Here is a 19,554-nt window from a genome sequence, read left to right on the forward strand (position 1 = left end):
ATCCACCCTAGCAGGCTTGTTCTCTATTGTGATTGGAGAATAGACTTTTTTGGGCAGCTTTCAAAAGTAGCATCTGTTTGAGCAAGCACCCATCCCTTAGCTGTGTGGAGAAGCACTCCCCCGAATTTGCCCCCCCCCCCTTTTGTGTTCACCAAAAGAAAATGACAATTCTCAGATCTTACCCTTAGGCAACATCCTCCCTAGCCAGGATTTTGTTATAGTCACTCAGTGGGCACTGACTGCGATTTCACTTACGGAGGGATGGAGGCTTTTTATGGCATTGATATCATGCGTCTGTACCACCGGGACAATTAACAGGACCATCCTGTGGAATTACTTACTAAGATGTCACGCGGTGCCTGTGGAACCGCGCTGAGGCGAGGACGTTTTGTTTCTTCTCCCGCATCCTCTCAGAAATAACGAAGGGCATAAACTGCTCAGCGAGGCCAGGCAGTGGAGGAAATAACATCAGTAAATCACTAATGGAAATGCAAAACCAAACACCGCCTCACGTGAAATGAGATGACGGATGGCTCGAGAAGCGTGCGAGTCGCTGCCAGCGGCCAGCTCCTTTTTGGCAGCCGACCCCGACCCCGTCCCGCCGCCCCGTCCCCCAGCACCCAGCCCTCTCCCTCCAAGCCGCAGCCTGAAAAGCAGCCATTTTCTGACTTGGGGTTTACAGCAGAAGACGCGCCCCGCAGCTGCCACCTGGCCAGGCAGCGTGCTCCGTGGTACGCAATGCAACCCAACCGGCCACACGTTAAACATGTTGGGTTTCCTGCACAGAGTTATCCTGTGGTGCTCTGCAATCAATTACTGTTATACCACCATCATTAATAATTTTCTTAATGAAAATGATTCTGTTGATCTCCGTTGTATTTTAATTATCAGAGTTAAGCATAATTACACTGCAGCTCTGAGCTGGCATGTAGACTCCTTTAGGGCGCAATTTTGTTTTAACACACTGATAATGTAATTTTACATTGTGTCAGTTGTTTAGTTATTATCCAGTCGTACAATTCCGCTGTATTCCTGATAACAGATAATAACCTTAGCACCTCCTATATCCTGAAGTCATTTAAAAAGCAATATTGGAATTTCACAACTAGCTAACTTAATCGCCTTATGATTTTATAATTCCCACAGCTAAATATTTGTACAGACACCCTGTTTTAACAGTGCCACTAAACATACGATATCCATACATTTCACATAAATGGCTTAAATAATATCTAGAAAAATGTCTGTTATATGAACATGTTTTTCAGTCTGTGCAACTCTATTTTTTACACCATTTCTATTCTATTCAGTCGTAATAAATTTTTAAAATCCCTTACAGTCCCAGTGGAAGATTTGCAGTTAATACCCCAGCCCCTTCCTAGGTTGCGGGGGGACTCCTACCTCTGGTCTTAGAGATTTACCAGGTCTGATCCACGACTCTGTTTGTTAGGCACAAATGCTTCTCAAGTACACTATGTTGCAATGAACATACAGTTCATGCATTAATACTTCCCACCAGTGTATCTTGCTTGAATCACTGAAACTCTGTAGCTGTTTTTTGGAAAGAACTTATTTATAAATCTAGACTAGATAAGGTACAATTCCTAAAATTTGTCTCTAAAATTTCAGTTACTGTTTCTAGGACATCTCTTAAATTATTGAACAGACTATTTTTGAAACATGAGAGAAGTTTGACATAAATATTAAAACAAAAAGAACATGTCTTTTAAATGTAATTACACTTGTAAAAGTTTCCTTTCAAAAAAATAGAATGGGATAATGGCACATGCCATGAGTAGCCAGCTTGTATCAGACCTTGTAAAAAGGGATACTAATGAACTGTTTTTCCCGTTTCTAATTTGTCACAGCATTGGGGGAAACAGTTATAAAAAATACAGATAGAAGTAAGTGATCCTAAACTAAATAGAATTAATTTCAAATACTGAATAGTTATTTCATAGCTATTCACTCTGAATGTACTCTGGTGTATGATTTTAAATAACTGGTTTCTTAATCTAAAAATTTACATAGAAGATGAATTGTGATTCCACTGTAATAACTTAGCAATATAATCCTATATATGTACATCATATATATACACATACGTACGCAGACACACACTTCTTGTGTTTGCTTGCCTAAGGAAAATATTTCATGGAGAGTTTTGAAGGCAAATAGGGAGTTAGCTAGCCAGCTCAGATTCACTTTCAATAGGAACTACATGCCGGACTCCTCTCCCTGTGATTATTCTGCGTGCAATACGTGAGCGACTATGGTGCCCATAGTTTCTAGTGAACTGGAAGTCAGACTGACATTCCTATGCTCTCCTGAAAGATCTGGGGAAAATTCTGCTCTCAAAGATATCACTGTAGTAAGCTAAAAGGAAATATGGCATGCGCTTCTGAGACAGCAACTGATCGACCAGTACCATGTATTGCTAGCCAATTCTCAAACTTATTTTCCTCTTAGAAGCATGCCAATTTACTCCACTCATCTCATCTTGGGTATAGCAAGGAAAGCATCTCCCAGGTGGCCAAATCTGCTACATGTACAATTCCACACATTTGTTCAGCTAATTGCTTTCAGAAATAACAAAGTATTACTAAGCAAACTAACAAAATTATACACATGCCACTACAACATAACATCGAATTACAACTACATGCCAGCTAACACCGTTTCATTAGAAGTAATGGCACTACAGGAGACAGAAAGCTAACACAAATCAAGGCAATGTAATCTGGAATGATGAGATACAAATTGAAGGAGGAAACATTATTCTATTTATTTATTTTACCATCTTCTATTTGACATTGTTTTGTGATCCAAGCCAATTAATCTTTCTAGTACAAAAGTCCCAGCAGAGCTCAAGGCAAGTGTAGGTGCTTCATGAACGACAGAGCAGCCAACTCAAAGTGCAAAGAGATGAACAGAATGCAGTGAAGGTAAAGCATATCTACAACTTATTTCCTGCATTAGTTTAGTGAAGTAGCAGGATTTAACACGTATTTATAAATTAGGGCTCAAATTTATCATCAACTTTAGTTATAATACACATCTGCGGTAGAGAGAACAGAATTCGCCTTGAGCACTGCATGACTGTCTCACAATACCTTCTTAACCAAGTACTAAAATAACCAGCATCACCAGTGAAACAAAATCCAGCATGTTTGAATGAAAAGACTAATGTTTTGGGCTACAGACTGACCCAAACTAAGGAAAGTTTTTAGTATTTGACAAAAAAAATCGTATTTCAATAGATTCATTCAGACAGCACTGAAACTGTCTAATGAATTAGTTAGTGTTTGTAAAGTACTTTGAAGATGAAAAGTCTTACTGGTATATATGTGCTAAGTATTATTATAATTACAGAAAGAATGTAATACTTGATAAGACATTATCCTATGGGAATTTGCAGAAGCTGTATTTTGGAGTGAAAGTAATTTCCCATTACATTAAAAAGTTGTTGCAGAAAAGTTTGCCTGGAGTATTCAATACCACGAATAGCAAACTGCAGTTCTGGATTCACTAGAAAAGCTTCACTATATTACTCAGACCACTTTGCTGCTTCTTCCACTTGGGCAGCAATCAGCAAGCTGCGAAGAAAGGGCAGCTCAACCCTTTTTAGACCTGAGCCCAGTTCTCTAGTACTGCAGGTGTTTCAGGTTGCAGAATGAATGTGTTGGCATTCTGTAATTATAATAGAAAGAATTTATAAGACCCTGGTGTGCAACTCATTTTTAACATGCAAATTCCCTGTTTTCAGTGTTTCAACTTTCAAAGGTTTGTGGCAGTTTAAAAGCAATCCTCTTATAAGTGTATAAATTGCAGTGATTATAGGAACAAGTTGTAATTGTTTCTAGTAAGTTTTTAGGAGTCTTTGATGTTATGATTAGTGTTTTGTATGTTAATATATTGATATGGGTGCTTATTTGCCTGGATGCTTGTATGCTGAAATGGTCACTAGGTTGCCTCAGCAAACAAATCTTTGATCTCAGTAGGTCTGTTTGGTTAGAAATAAAACCTAAAAGAAATTAAACAAGAACAGTGCATGTTCTGAAGTATTCACAAAGTGCTGAGATTGGTGGTTGATATACAAGGAAGGAAAGTCATAGTTTTGCAACCTGATCTTCAGGGGAAATGCCAAAAAAAGCTACACTAAATAAGTTATTCTTATTCCACGTATTCAAGTGTTGTCGGTTGTTTTTTTTTAAACATACTGTAATGATACCATAACCGCATGTACAAAGCTTTCACAGTGACTGACCAAACAGCGTGGTGCATAGTCCATGGCACTATGGACTGAACTCACGGCTCTTTGGGTTGGTTCAAGATGCAAGATAAAAGCTTTTGCATCTTGAGCCAAAGTAGCTGTTAGATGTGGTAGGTTAGACAAAGCAAGTCTGGGGGGCCTCGTAAGAACTCATACTGACTTCAGCAAATCTGACAATTCACATAAGACAGAAATTATATGCATTGCCACTAGCCAATACATTCCAGTGAAGCATCATCACGTCATGCCACTACACAGAGACGGGAATGTCAGAGGCGACAACCCTGAAATCCAGTTCCAGTTATCTTCTGTTACCATGCTGACATGAAGTCTTATCATAGTCCAATCAAGTTCGACTTCTTCTTATAAAACCAGATTTCAGTTAGTAGTCTACAATGTAATGTAACATGGAGAAATGCTATCCAGTATGTCCAATAAAATGTCAGAAAGAATCCACCTTTCTAAAGTGTATAGATTTTACTGATGTTTCCCGAGAAGCACTAACTCTCAGAGAGAAATGGATGGTATGTCTTACGTCAGCTGATGTCCTTCTGTGTTTATAAAGCATTTAGTACACTACAGACACCATGTCAGGTTTTTGTATCATTAAAAGGGAAAAAAAAAAAAACAGGCAAAACCAGAGCAGGGTAGGAAAATGGGAATGAAAAATGTTCCACTTTAAGGGGAAACAAACTACTTCGTTTTCCTATTATGCAACAGGTATATTTTTATCTCAGTACCTTGCACAAGAAAGTAGAGAAAAAAATCAGCTTGTGTTTACCTTTGCTGTACACAATGCAGTTGTTTTTGTTGTCTTCTACTCCTTGCCAAGTCACATCCAGCAACCACTTGGGGCCAGCAGTCAGTACCATAGGGACTGAAGCCTTTGTCTTCTGTAGGAAGGATGATAACAAACAGATGCCATTTGCTTGCCTTGATTAAGAACTTGAATAATAATAGTAATAATCATTTTATTTGCAAACAACAAAATCTCAAAACCCATAAGCCAAGCTCTTATTCCCCTGCCTCAGGACTTTTTTTAATAAGACACGAGCAGTAAGCTTTAGTTCTTTCATTGATTGAATGGTGAAACTATTATCAAGGATTTTTCCGAATGATATTGGATCAGATGTCCAAGATTAAGCAGTTCTCTGGTGGCTGAGAATTATAAAGGGAATGCAGATGACTTTCACAGCAAAGAGCCAAGTGTTTAGAAGTGAACTTTAGACACATTGTACTTCATTATCAACGGGATCTCACTATTTCCTGAAACAGACAGGAAAGAATTTAAAGAATCGGTATCCGTTTCAAAGATCTGTCCTGAGTAACGTTTGTATTATGATAGGAAATTGTTGTGAATGGATAATGGAATTTTTCCCATTTTGCTAAGTGTTGATGTGTGATTTCACTATGTCTGAAATAATAATAATAATGCTAATGATTCACTGCACTTTGTCTCCAAACAGACTATAAAAGAAGTTGTATTAATAAATTCAAAGGCACAAAAGTAAAGCATGATATCCATTGCACCTGAAAGGCATGCAGGCAAGGAGATGCACATTTAACAATACCATCTCCTGTGTATATTTCAGATTCTATATTTAGAGAATTTGGTATTTGAGGAGATAAGGTAGAGGCTTCAAATTTATTAACACTTAACTTACGAATCAAATGGCAAAAACCCTGTGGGTACTCCTGAGTTTGTCAGTACGTGGCACTGAGATGCCACTTAGACTTCTATCATTCACAGTTCTTTTTCTCTGTATCAAGCATGAAACCACAACAGAGAGTACAAAGTACAACAGTCACCATGTAACTTTTAATTTATTTTTTGTTCTGGGATATAATTCTGTCCAAGACATTCCAACCTTTTCTAAGAGAATGTGATTAATTATTTTTATATTCTACCAATAATTCTCTAGTTGGCTCCAGCTATGTTCTATTGTGATATTCTATATGATTAAGAGAGTTACAAAATTTTAAGATACCGAAAATCATATATTTACATGGACATTCTATATGCATTGGTCACATTCATTACCTATGACTGTTCTAGAAGTGTAGTGAAGTATATTAAGTAAGTTACCATAAAAAATATTACATTCCCAAAATATACATGAAAATATTTATTGAAAATAAGATATTATTTAAAATATTTTAGTTACATAAGATTAGATTCATAATCTTATATAAGGTATATTTAATATAATTGATGATATATAGGTATTTTAATAAAGATGATAGAGTAAGATGTATTGAATGTCACAGTTCACATTTTCAGTTGTTTTTTTCTGTTTCTTCTCTAATACTGTTGTATCAAATATAGTATTTCTTGCTTAATTTACATTTTATATTTTGCATTTTTCATACAAATGTTTATGCATAAGTCACACTTCTATATGCACTCCATGACATTATTGATCTTCCAGAAGTGTTGGAAAAAGCAGATATAGATGAAGAAAAAAATTGGTAAAGAGGAACGTAACAGCTAGCAACAACATACCTGCCTAGTGTAAAAATACTGCAACCAGAGACATGCGATGTCTCAATTCCAGTTGCTTTCTCCATGGGAAGTTGCAGAAAGTGTGTTTGCTTATATGAAGTATTACTAGAGTCAACCCAACTGCATGCGTTTGAAATCTGAATTTAAATTCTGATTTCTAATTGGCCAGTAAACAATTTTTTTTTAAATTTGGTTAAGTTCATATGTAAATTATCAAGAAGTCTGATATTACCAATTATGACATCAGTGCAAAGTATTTACATATGGACTGCACAGAAAATAATGATGTAAATGAGGCATGAACTGAAAAAGATCTGCAAGAGATGAGATGAAAGGTAATCAAAGTATCATCTCTATCTTCTGTTACAGAAAAGTCTAGACTGTAGTGTCATTTACACCAAAACAGCGCTAAGACTGCTATGAAAACAAGGAAGAGCGGCTATTCTTCACATAGCTGATAATCATACCCATATTAAATATAAGCTTTAGCATGAATGTTAGCAACTGTGACTGCATAGCAATAATGAAGAGGAAGACCGGGACATGTTCCTACCACATGCTGCATTTCTCCAACTGCCATTTCTGTCAAGCCTTTAACATGTTTTTTATGCTTATATATGCTCTCAGTCTCTGGTAATCCCAAGTACAACCAAAAGACAGTGCAACTCATTTCATTATGTCTCTCCCATCTGTAAGGGTATAATTTGCATTAAGGTGGTATCAAAAAGCCTCAAATAATATCAGGATCTTCTTGTGCTGGGCAATAGTTTATTATCTACATGGACAAGACAAACAGTATGTCCTGGGAAAGGATTATACTTAACCACATACTGCTGAGGAAGAAATGAGATGCAGAGATACTGTTTGACTTTCTCATGGAGATTAATTTCTCCTTTAGTAAGCGGTAGGCTTAGTCCCAGGCCACCGCCCCTGTTTCTTCTAGACAATGAGAGGAGCCCAGGCTGGTGCCTCATCCCTTCTGAGGTGAAGCAACAGCAGCAGCAGGCAGACTGAGCACCAGCAGTCAGGACGCGAGTTCGCTTTGCCATCCCCCAGTTCGCAGGGCTTTTTTGGAACTTAAAGAACTACATGGAGATCACTAAATTAGCTTCCAGGTCGGCTTGGCAGTAAAACTTGTAATCAGTTCGGCAGCTGTGAGTGGTCTCTAGGCACTAGAGATAGGCTGGAGGAGGAACAGGGTGTTTTGTCTCACAGCTCTGCTAGCCCAGAAGAGCTGGTGGACACCTCAAAAGAATTTCCCACTCTCCCATAGCTCTGCTCCCAAGCTGCACAGATATGTAAATAAACTTCTTTTAATATGAAAGCAAAACTTCACAAGGCCCTGGCTGCTTGTAAAGCTTGGCAGCTCCACTAAGGGAGACGGGCAATGGCTTCTCTTTGAAGTACCTCACAGGCATATTGTGTGAGCTGTAAGATGTGTCAGGACCACCGCAGCAGTTCTTGGGGTCTGGCATCCTGTGAGGTTCACGCATTCATAGGAAGTGTTCACCACTCACAAAGGCTTGCTCTTGTTGTGCCTTATTACCTAGTAAGAATTGAAGCAACCCTGCTGATTCAGGAAAGGCCATTTCCCTAAAATGGTTAAAATGAAAAGACCCCAGTCCAAGATAACAAGAAGCTATGGTTAAATCAGTCATGCCTTTATCACCTCAAGATTAGACTACTGCAATGTGCTACACCTGAGGCTACATTTTAAATCCATTTGAAAGCTGAAGCTGGTGCAGAATGCGGCAACCCGCTTGTAAAGCAGGATATCGTGCTTTGAGCGCATTACACCAGTGCTTTTTAATCTGCACCAAGTGTCTGTGGGATTTAAGGGGCTGGTTACAACCTGTGAAGCCTGGGACCTGTCTATTTGAGATACCTAATTGAGACCTGCCAGGTCCTTTGCCCCAACTGTACAACCACAACTGAGATCCACCAAGGAACGTGAAAAAGGGCTTTCTTGGCTTGACACAGAAGAAACTCTTGACAGGGCAAAATGTTCTTCATGACAACTCTTTACCTTTGGGATACCATCCCACTTGAAGTAAAGTATGTTCATGCTCTGACTCTCAGAATGTACTATGAAAATTACCCTGTAATTCATAGGATATATTTGTCATACTGTAACATTTAGTTGGTCATTCCCAAAATGGTGGTGGTGGGCAGCGAGGTGTTAGCTACTTTATGCTATGTTGTTGGTTTTTTACAGTACTATTAGGAATATCTCTAGTTTAAGAAAGGTATGTTTTTTACAAAAAAAGCTTCCTTGACACAGTAGCAACAATATTACAGCTGCTTAAAAATAATACTTCAAAAACCAAACAAAATTTTATTTCTCCCTCCAAAAGAACTGCTACAAATTACTCAAAAGCTTACAAAACATCCTGCTTACTGCCTAACTATAATCATAGGGATCTACTAACACAGGTGTCCATAAGATGGGGCCATATAAGAGGAACCTCACATTTTGGCAACGAGGGCACATTAAAGAACCACAATATTGTTCACTGCTCTATACTAGGCAAATGTGTATTCTACATGACAGTCATTTTTACCTGAAAATGCAATTTCTGCTAATGTCTTCATGCCATAACTAGACAAATTTGACAAGGACAAACAGGGTCAAAACTGTGATCTCTCAGGGAACAATTAGAGTCAGCTAATGAGGATGAAAGAGGTCAGGCAGGCATCCACTTTTCACTAACCTTTGCAGCAACTGGACAAACAAGGGAGGTAACCCTCAGTAAATGTTTATATTCAGTCAAGAGGTTAATGGAGATAAAAATAGCCATCACAGCGGGCCGAAAATAGTTTTGCACTCTCGCTAAAAGGAATCAGTGCTGACAAGTAACGTTAGATGGGCTCTTCCCTTCAACGATTTCTAACATATGATGTCTGTGGCCTGGCAGAAACTTGAGGAAACCCCCACGCTGAAGGGAAATACAGTATGAACAAGTTGTTTGAAATCTATGAAATTCTGATGTCAAATGCCTGATCATTGCTAGCTGTTTCCTAAGAAGCTGTGCCAGGGCAAGAAACAGGTACTGAGCTGATGTTCAGTAAGCCGCTGTGACATGACCATCCTGTCCCAGGCATGGGTGTTCTAAAAAGTGTTCAACATTATTTAAGGAGATGTACCATTCATTGAAAAATCACTACATTTCTATCTTTACCTTTTTTTTCTTCAATCAGTACAGGGCTCTGTAATGTCAAAACTACCTCCTTAAAGTACTCTCACCAAAACAGTGGAAAGTTGCTGGAGACATAAGATACTCAAGGGTTTTTCTTCTAAATGTATTTTGGTTCCCGCAAACAGATTTTCTTTCTAAATCTTCCAAAGAGTCTGAGTTCCCATAAAAGATACAGAAGATAACCAAAATGTCTTCGTGCCCTTGGAGAAAGTTCTCATGCCCCACTGTGCAGTGTTACTTTATATAGCCAATTAAAAACAAGACTGTACTGGTAGGAGAACTGTAAATATACCTCAGGTGCCTTCAGATATGAGTGTGGGATAGTAAAACACCAGTTAATACACCGACGGAGGTTCCTCCTTTGAAATTCAATTTAAATTCAATTTGATTGTCACAGGGTTGACGTACCTTCTGACATGCTGAAACTGCAGAATGTCCCCTCTCGAGACATTAAGTTCACCTTTGGCAGCCACCATACTCAACACAGCAAAACTTTATAAGCTCATCAAACCAGTTCAGTTGGGAAGGTCTCCTAAGGGGTCATTCTGGACTGAGCAATAGCAGAGATTTGCATAGGTCTCAAACTATCCCTAATTAATTAATATTTGTTCTAAGATATTTTTGAATAAGAAGAGTGGTAACTCTGCTTTATCACCTCACACTTACATTGACTATCTTAATGTATTTCTGCATCATGTAACTGATTACAAATTCATCACACCCTAAGACAAGCCCATCCAAACAGCCCAGTGGACAGACAGAGACCCTCATTTTGTTGTCGATTTGTGTGCAAGCAGCTGGACTGCCTTTCAATTTCTGTAGCTTCCCTGAAAACTCTTATCTTTTTCCAAGGAGGATTCAGTCTTGGGAGAATATTTATCTCCAGGGCTTCTCTGGAAACCCTGCCAGTCAAGGCCCATGGCAGCACTTCACTGTGCCATGGCTTTCTTTGTTAGACATGCAGAGGCAACTCCTCTCCACTCACAAGAGATTGGAGATGTCAGGAGGTTTTTGGTGCCATAGTTCCATGCTGATGACAAACATCACCAAATAAAGCAAAGACACAGCAGTCGCCAGCCTATAAACACGTACTCTGGAATTGTACGATTGCACCAGGATTTCAGCTTTCACAGCCCCCGCTACGTCTATCAGTGAGATCTTGAAACTTAAACTAAATGCAAGAAAAATTTTGCAATCCGTAGTCCCTGTGGTTGAAAAAAAATGTATTTTGAAAACCTGATGCAAACGTAACAGATGCAGTTAATTTCACCTAAATCTGCAGACAGCCTGGGATAACTTTTAGTTACTACTTTACAACTTTATGGGATCCAGTGTTTCAGAGGAGTGTTCAAGTATCATCCATCAGATGCCTGTCTTATGGCTAGATGAAGAGAGTACAAGAACCTGTTTATCTCCACAGATGTAACTGGTGTTCTGGCATGCTAACTGGCAGAAAGAAGACACACAGATAAATTGTTGCCTGTGATGGGCCATGAAATTAATGATGGAGAAAAGAAGGAGGGGTCAGTGTTACTTCCCAGTATCTTGGACAAGGTGGGAAGAAAAAGTCCTCATGTCTATTCTGCCCAGGGCTCTGGATTCTCGTTATGTAGCACTACTGGTTAACATGGCAGCGCTGCACCTGTGGACTGGCTGGTTGTGAAACAACTCACATCATTCCTAGTCTACAATGCATTACATTTGGCTATTTATTTTGGGATTCCACTTATCTGAAGAGGGAGTCTCTTCAGGGGTGGTTGTGGGTTTTTTGGTGATTGTAGAAGAAAAAGAATTGGCAAAAGTTGAAGAGGCTGGGGGGGTTGTCGATTTGTGTGCAAGCAGCTGGACTGCCTTTCAATTTCTGTAGCTTCCCTGAAAACTCTTATCTTTTTCCAAGGAGGATTCAGTCTTGGGAGAATATTTATCTCCAGGGCTTCTCTGGAAACCCTGCCAGTCAAGGCCCATGGCAGCACTTCACTGTGCCATGGCTTTCTTTGTTAGACATGCAGAGGCAACTCCTCTCCACTCACAAGAGATTGGAGATGTCAGGAGGTTTTTGGTGCCATAGTTCCATGCTGATGACAAACATCACCAAATAAAGCAAAGACACAGCAGTCGCCAGCCTATAAACACGTACTCTGGAATTGTACGATTGCACCAGGATTTCAGCTTTCACAGCCCCCGCTACGTCTATCAGTGAGATCTTGAAACTTAAACTAAATGCAAGAAAAATTTTGCAATCCGTAGTCCCTGTGGTTGAAAAAAAATGTATTTTGAAAACCTGATGCAAACGTAACAGATGCAGTTAATTTCACCTAAATCTGCAGACAGCCTGGGATAACTTTTAGTTACTACTTTACAACTTTATGGGATCCAGTGTTTCAGAGGAGTGTTCAAGTATCATCCATCAGATGCCTGTCTTATGGCTAGATGAAGAGAGTACAAGAACCTGTTTATCTCCACAGATGTAACTGGTGTTCTGGCATGCTAACTGGCAGAAAGAAGACACACAGACAAATTGTTGCCTGTGATGGGCCATGAAATTAATGATGGAGAAAAGAAGGAGGGGTCAGTGTTACTTCCCAGTATCTTGGACAAGGTGGGAAGAAAAAGTCCTCATGTCTATTCTGCCCAGGGCTCTGGATTCTCGTTATGTAGCACTACTGGTTAACATGGCAGCGCTGCACCTGTGGACTGGCTGGTTGTGAAACAACTCACATCATTCTTAGTCTACAATGCATTACATTTGGCTATTTATTTTGGGATTCCACTTATCTGAAGAGGGAGTCTCTTCAGGGGTGGTTGTGGGTTTTTTGGTGATTGTAGAAGAAAAAGAATTGGCAACATTTGAAGAGGCTGTGGTCAAACCAAAGCCTTCAAATGTTTTAAACACAAAAAAGGAAGAAAAAAAAAGAAAAGAAAAAAACAAAAGAAATGCACACACAGATGGAATCCCAAAAGACAGCTGGGATTCCCTGCAACTGAGAAACCCTGCTGTTTACCCCAAGAGATCATCACTTGTCAAATGACAAAACTGAACATACATTTCACCATATATCCACAAACCTAAAGCAGACCAAAGAATATATTCAAACAAAAAAATACAACCTAGGTCTGTTAATATTTTCTAAGACTTGTCATGATTTCAGTATGATTCCAAATTCTTTATTAATATCAAATAGGCCTGCAGATGAATGTCCCTAATGCAAATTAAATATACGCTAAACGTTGAGATCATTTCATGTTACCTAGCTAGAATGCATTTTTTTCAAATCTATAAAATAAACATAAATCAAATCTCACTGTAACATAGGTACAAAATAATGGCTGTCAAAAGCAACTTTGGCGTGTTCTATTTAATCAAGGATACCCTTGGAACCCATCTTCAAACTCGTCCCCAGAACTAGGAAGGTTTAAAATAATTAATCCAGATTCTGGAGCGCCTGGCCCTAGCTGAGGGTCCCAGCGATTCCTTCTGGCTGCTTGCCATGTGGTCCTGGAGGAGGTGACAACCAACTGATAGGAACAGGAATGGAAAAGCTGGAAACTGCACCTCTGAACACCCAGTAAGCTTCCCCTGCCCACACCACCCCATGTTGATGGGCTTTCTACTCCTGTCCTTCCCTCCTATAAAGTCTTTTCACCTGGCTTCACTCTGCAGTTGCTCCTCCCCTGCCCTGTCCTCCTACCTTTCTCTTTCTTCTGTTTTGTATATACCTGACTAACTAGGTCTAGATAACTTCTCCCTTTCCCAAAGAGCATGGGATGGACAGCAGTGTATTTTGCCGTAACTCTCTTGACTCGACTGTCTCATTATATTTCTCCTATTACTCTCTGTCCTGTTCATGTCATTCTTTGGGAAAGCAGTATATATATATATATATATATATGCGCATTGTGTGTTTACACAATGACCAGCACCAGGAAACTGTATTCTTAGTCGGTGCTGTGATTAGCATAAATATGATTAGGATATTCTGAAACTTGGCAACGCTAAGTGAATCTTCTCTGTTGTGGTGAGTTGATACCTGCGGGTAGCATGCCCGCCGTCATTGTGTCTTAGTGCTCAGGTATCTGCCATGGGTGTTGAACCTTTCCGCTTTACTGTAAAGTTGAATACTTTGGATAATACTATTTCAGAGATGACATGCACCTGTACCGATGAAATCACACTATATATAACTTATCTTTAGACAAGATATAATGCAGTGCTGCTTGCACACTTTCACACTGAATTATCAGCGCATTTTTCCTACTCGGTTAACCTCCCTGTTGTAAATTATTGTCTACTCTAAGAATTAGGTCTCTCTTTCTACTAATGAGACCACATTGATATTTGCCAGTAAATATTTTCCGAATGCACTTGCTTAAATGTAACTCCTTTCACTTTTGCTAAGCATTTTTAATGTTAAATAGATGAATACTCTGCTCAGTGTGGCTCAGCTGCAATTCTACAAACATTGAGTTTACGCTGGATGGGTTGAGGGACTAAACTCTGGGATAAACCATTAATCCCTGTTAATCGTCTGACATTTGCTCTCTTACTTTGCACAAAGATCATTTGGGCCTGGGGTAGTTAATGTGACAGCAGATATTCTAGACGACCAAGGAGACAATTACAAAGGTTTTTCTAGAAGACATGAAGGCACTTATGTTGCATACAGGTTAATTCTGCCTGGTCCCACTGTCCAGCTATTTACACTGAAACCGTCCACAATGATTGCTGCATCTACAGCTTAGTTACAGTGTGGTACTGAATTAATTTCTATTTTGTAGTAATTTTGGATTTTTTTTTCTCTGTTGTACTTTTTCTTACCCTGGAATGGATGATTTAAACCGTCATTTCCAGAAGTCCAAATTTCATGTATGATATGTATTTATTTTTATCTAAGGAATCCATTAAAATACAAAAATAAAAAAGGACATGCATAAAGCCTTCTATAAACAGTCCATTACGCAGAACTATAGATTAGTTAGTAGTTACAGATTCTGCTTATTATATATTATTATTACTTTGTCTGGAACTGCAAACACAGGTTGTGTATTTTACTTTAGAAAAGTGAATGTTTTTGTCATGAAAGGTGAATAAGAAAAAGTCATGATTTAGCAGCAGTAAAACATAATATTTTCTAATTTCACTTTTTTTCCCCAGAATGAAAAAGGTAGAAAATAAAAAGTTCTCTGTATATGCTTGTCCAATATTTTAACTGTATAATCCAGTGCAGCTCTATTAGGATTATATTTCCAATGAATATTGTGAGGCCTTTATGAAATACATATTTAATACAAAGGTATTGTAGTCAATGGTGTAGTGGAGGTATTACAGTGTAATTCTCTTGATGATGCATGACACAATACTTGAACTTCAGTGGTGCACACACTGAATGCACACAAAATATTACATATAAATTCCTACCTAACTCATTTGAAATAGAATTGGGGAAAAGAAAAAATCTTCTGTGCTTTTCTTCCCAATTTTTTAAGATTTTTATGCATGTTTTTATTAGATATTTTTGTATATATCTTTACCAACAGGAAACACGGTACTTTAAAGTAACAGTATAAATCCGATATACGATCCTCTGCCCAAGTTTTATATTTGTTAAGACAGCATAATCATTTAACATAGAAGTTTAACGCATGATTCAACAACCAGAAGTCTACGTGTATGACGTTGATTAATTATTTTTAGTTCAGTTAAAACATCCCAGTTTATCTCATTTTAAGATTATCCCTGACATATTTAGAAATCCTAATGCAGATTTTATGGCCCACACCTATCCCTGATGGTGCTAATGGACTAGACATAATGAATCATTCTAATTTGGATGAAAGGACCACACAACATTGTGGCAGTCCTTTAGAGAATTAAGGCTCAATTCTGATCTTCCAGACTTACGAATGCGTTTTTGGGATTAGGCCGCATATCTGTACATCTGTTGAGTCTCAAGGGGTGTATACTCAGCTAAGTATTCTGACCTTCCAATGTACTGTATCAAATGTGTGGCCTTGGGATATGAAAGGATTTGATTACAACTGTATGTTAGCACTGATTTAATATATAATTATGGGGTAAAACCTAATTCCTCCTTACATCTTCATGTAGAAAATTCCATCACTATTAAGCAGACACGAGGATATTTTTCAGCCAGTGAGTATGATAGTAAATGGAAGAAACCCAAACACCCACCCAGGATAATGTAAAATCAAGGACAATCTTCTTAGGGATGGCTTTAAAATCAGCTTCTTGTGTCCATAAAAAACAAGTTTAAATAATCTCCTGTGAGTGTGTTGCCAGTTGGTACACTGTTGCATTATGCATGATTCTTGACTGCTTATGTAAAAATAAACTGGAACAAGGTTCCATTAGTGATTTTCAATGTTACTCCATGCTTTCTTGTCTACAAGTAATGAGGAGAGGTATTAACTTTACATATATATAAAATATTGATGGAAAAGTCTGTGAATAATTGGAATTTTTAGTTATTCTCTATTCACTTATAATTTCTATTTTCTAGTCTATCCAAGATAGAATGTTGTAAAATTTCCTTTAGCTGGTTAAACTTTCATAAGATATACATAGTGTTTTCATGCAAAAATTTTAAATTTTTTGATTCCACTGAAAACCCCTTTTCAAATATTATCAGTGAAAAAAACCACAAAATCTTAAAATAGACTTCACAAGAAAATTAGTTCAGTAGAAATTAACATATGACTATGCAGTATTTTAGGGTTTTTAATCTTTCTTCGATTCCATCAAATTTTGTGTAGATTTTTAAATGAATAACAATGGTATTGAGTAACTGATTAATATGGGGATTTCAGAGACAATACAGTTCAAAATTCTGTGCTTTTTCATCAATATGATCTTTCACAGATCTCAATTATGGATTTTCTTTATCATTTCAGAAGGTTTGGACCAATAAGATGAACTGAGCAGAGCAGCACCTTTACCTTGCAAGCAGTTACTTTCTTCCAGTTGAAGAATATGTTACACATAATCAGGTCGTTTTTTCCCCACTGCCTTAAAAGCGTGAGGTGGTTTTTTTTGCTGTTCTCACATAAAAATGAAAATGAAGTTCCCTAAAATGCCCAATGACAGATTAAAAGGATCCTCATTTTTTGTAGCTTGTATGACATAGTCGTGCAACACAGCTCTCATTTAAATTGCTTCAGTGTACTGATTATATGCAGCATGACAAAGAACCGCAACTATGCAAGTTTCCATGAAAAAAAGAAGTTTTCAAAGAATGGGTGAAGGTCCTTCACTGGGACGGGAGATAAAGACGGAGAGTCCGGCAGCGAGACTGGTGAGTACAGGGCTCTGGTTCCAGTAAGACTCAACAAACAGCTCAGATCAGAATCTAAAGTGCAGGAAAACAGCCTGTAGCTTCGAGATTAGCTTTCTCACACTATTCCTGAGTTAAGCCAGTACAAACATCATCATGAATGCATAATTATGATTACGCACTACACTATGCATAATAGATCTTAAAATCTGGAAACAAAGAAGTAGTGTAGGAATGCTGTTTTCAGGCTTTTGGTTTTGAACACAATGAAGCTGGGTGTAAGGGTAAAAGACTTTCTGTAAGTAAAAACAGTTTCAAGAAAATACGTTTTACTTGGAAAATTCATTCAGCTACTTATGAAACATTTACACATAAAAGAAGGGCTAAAAGGGAGATAGGGACCTGGTGTTATGTTTATAACTTGAAAATAACAATGAATGAAGCCCAACCCCCTCCCATTTTAACATATTTTAGGGAATTCAAAAAAACTATTACTTGGAATAAGTAACAATAGACAAAGAAGCTGGCAGCTTGGCAAGTTTATTTAAAGGATCTTTTTCTCAGAAATACATACATTGATTTTTTGAAATTCTTTGCAGCAAGAATTTGACTATGAACCAATGTCTGTTTCTGGAACTGACGGATATACACAGGCTGGTATCCTAAGTTTAAATGACGGTATTGATAAGAGAGTGGTGGAACTTGCTTAAAGGGAGCTGATGGATTCATTCACTTTCATGTGTAGAAACAAAACAGTGTGAAAATGATGAATGGAGTAACTGGGTACATCTACGACTACAGAATATTGGTGTCAAACTCTTGCCAGTCACCAGCCTACTGATTAAGCCACTTCAGGACAGCAGTGCTGCAGCTCCGTGTTCGCTAATGGGACCCCTCAGGAGCTGTAAAGCCTCTGTTTGGGATCACAAGTCCAAGGAGAGGTCCTCAAGTGGAAGTGGGCTGAATTTCAAAAGTAGGAAGCATCAAAAAGAACAACAAATTTGCACCTAGGTCACAGGAGTCAGGTTAATTTTTAAATTTTTTTCTTCCTATGAAATGAAAACTCAGAGTGATAATAAGAATCACACTGGGTACCACCACGCTGCGGACTGAATTTAAGTGATTAGAAAACTATTCTACTGTTGGCTCAGACCAGTTTCACAAATAATGATTTTCTAATTCCAAAAGGTAATTTTTCCTTGAAGGCCTTTCCTGGTTCAAAGAAAATCAAATCAAATCCCTTCTGCTTCCAATAAAATTTTCAGATCAATTTTCAGATACCTGAGCAAAAAAAAAGCCAGCTTCCAAACGTTCCTCGTACTTCAACATCCCAGTGAAATCAGTAAAAGGAAAAGAAAGCCCCTCTTCAGTGCATGTGTTATGGAGCCGAGAAAGCAACCTAACACCACAAACAGCATCAGTGGTATGGAAAATCAAGAGCTCTAAAAAAGCAAAAGCTTTAGAAATTGGCAGAATCAGAGAAGTCGAGGCTATCAAACTACAGAAGTTAGTAAAACTTCATACCAGAATTTCTCCTCTTCTTGTCACAGAAATTGGCATTAAAATGCTACAGTACTCCAGCCACCCTGTCCGTTTCAAATGACTACCACATATCACTTGGCACTAATTGGCAGCAGCTGTTCAAGGCAGGCTTGAACCTGGCATCCCAACTGAGCAGGGCTTTTTCCCTGCTCCCAGGAGATACGGGCCTCCAGGTGAGGTGTGAGGCCACTGCCAGAGCGGGGCATCGGTCTCACGTGGCAGCCGCCTAGCTTGAGGATCACTGCAACCTCCACACACCCGGCACCCCGCCATGACGGTCACAAACCTTCTCAGTTTTTAAGGGAAGGAAATGAGTAATTGCCTGATTTTCACAAGCTCAGATCCCATTTGCACACTGAAGGGAGGTGGCCATGTCTGCAGAGCCCGTGAGCCTCTGACAGCCCCTGCTAATTCCAAGGGGAACAGTTGGGTGATGAATGCTCAAAAATCTGCCTCTTCGCTCCTCAGCCACGGAGGTGACCTTTGATCAAACTTTCTTTTGCTAAGCTGTGGATGGCGAATGAGCAAGCACAAGCTGCGACATCAAACAAAAGAAGCAGCGCTCAAATCCAGCACTGGCTGTGGCATGGCTTTACGGTCCAAATCAGCAGCTAGAAGGAGGAAAGGGATGCTCAGGACCAAGCGCTCCCGCCGCACGCAGCGCAGGCGACACCGGCCTCTGCTCCTTGAAAGTTCAAGTGAAACTTGATTTACAGCCACACCTTGGGCAGCGGGTGAGCGCTGGGAGAG

The 19,554-nt window shown here is 38.8% G+C and overlaps 1 protein-coding gene across 1 annotated transcript in view; it reads right to left on the reverse strand.

Moving 5' to 3' along the window:
- The window catches only part of ZFPM2 (zinc finger protein, FOG family member 2), a 317,330-nt gene that overhangs the window by 103,275 nt on the left and 194,501 nt on the right, over window positions 1-19,554 (reverse strand). The window contains exon 5 of the mRNA XM_009276304.1: window positions 5,055-5,166. Coding sequence (XP_009274579.1) covers window positions 5,055-5,166 — 112 coding nt within the window. The remainder of the gene's footprint in view (window positions 1-5,054; window positions 5,167-19,554) is intronic.

This window comes from Aptenodytes forsteri, unplaced genomic scaffold (genome assembly GCF_000699145.1).
Source record: "Aptenodytes forsteri isolate BGI_AS27 unplaced genomic scaffold, ASM69914v1 Scaffold385, whole genome shotgun sequence".
Taxonomy (NCBI): domain Eukaryota; kingdom Metazoa; phylum Chordata; class Aves; order Sphenisciformes; family Spheniscidae; genus Aptenodytes; species Aptenodytes forsteri.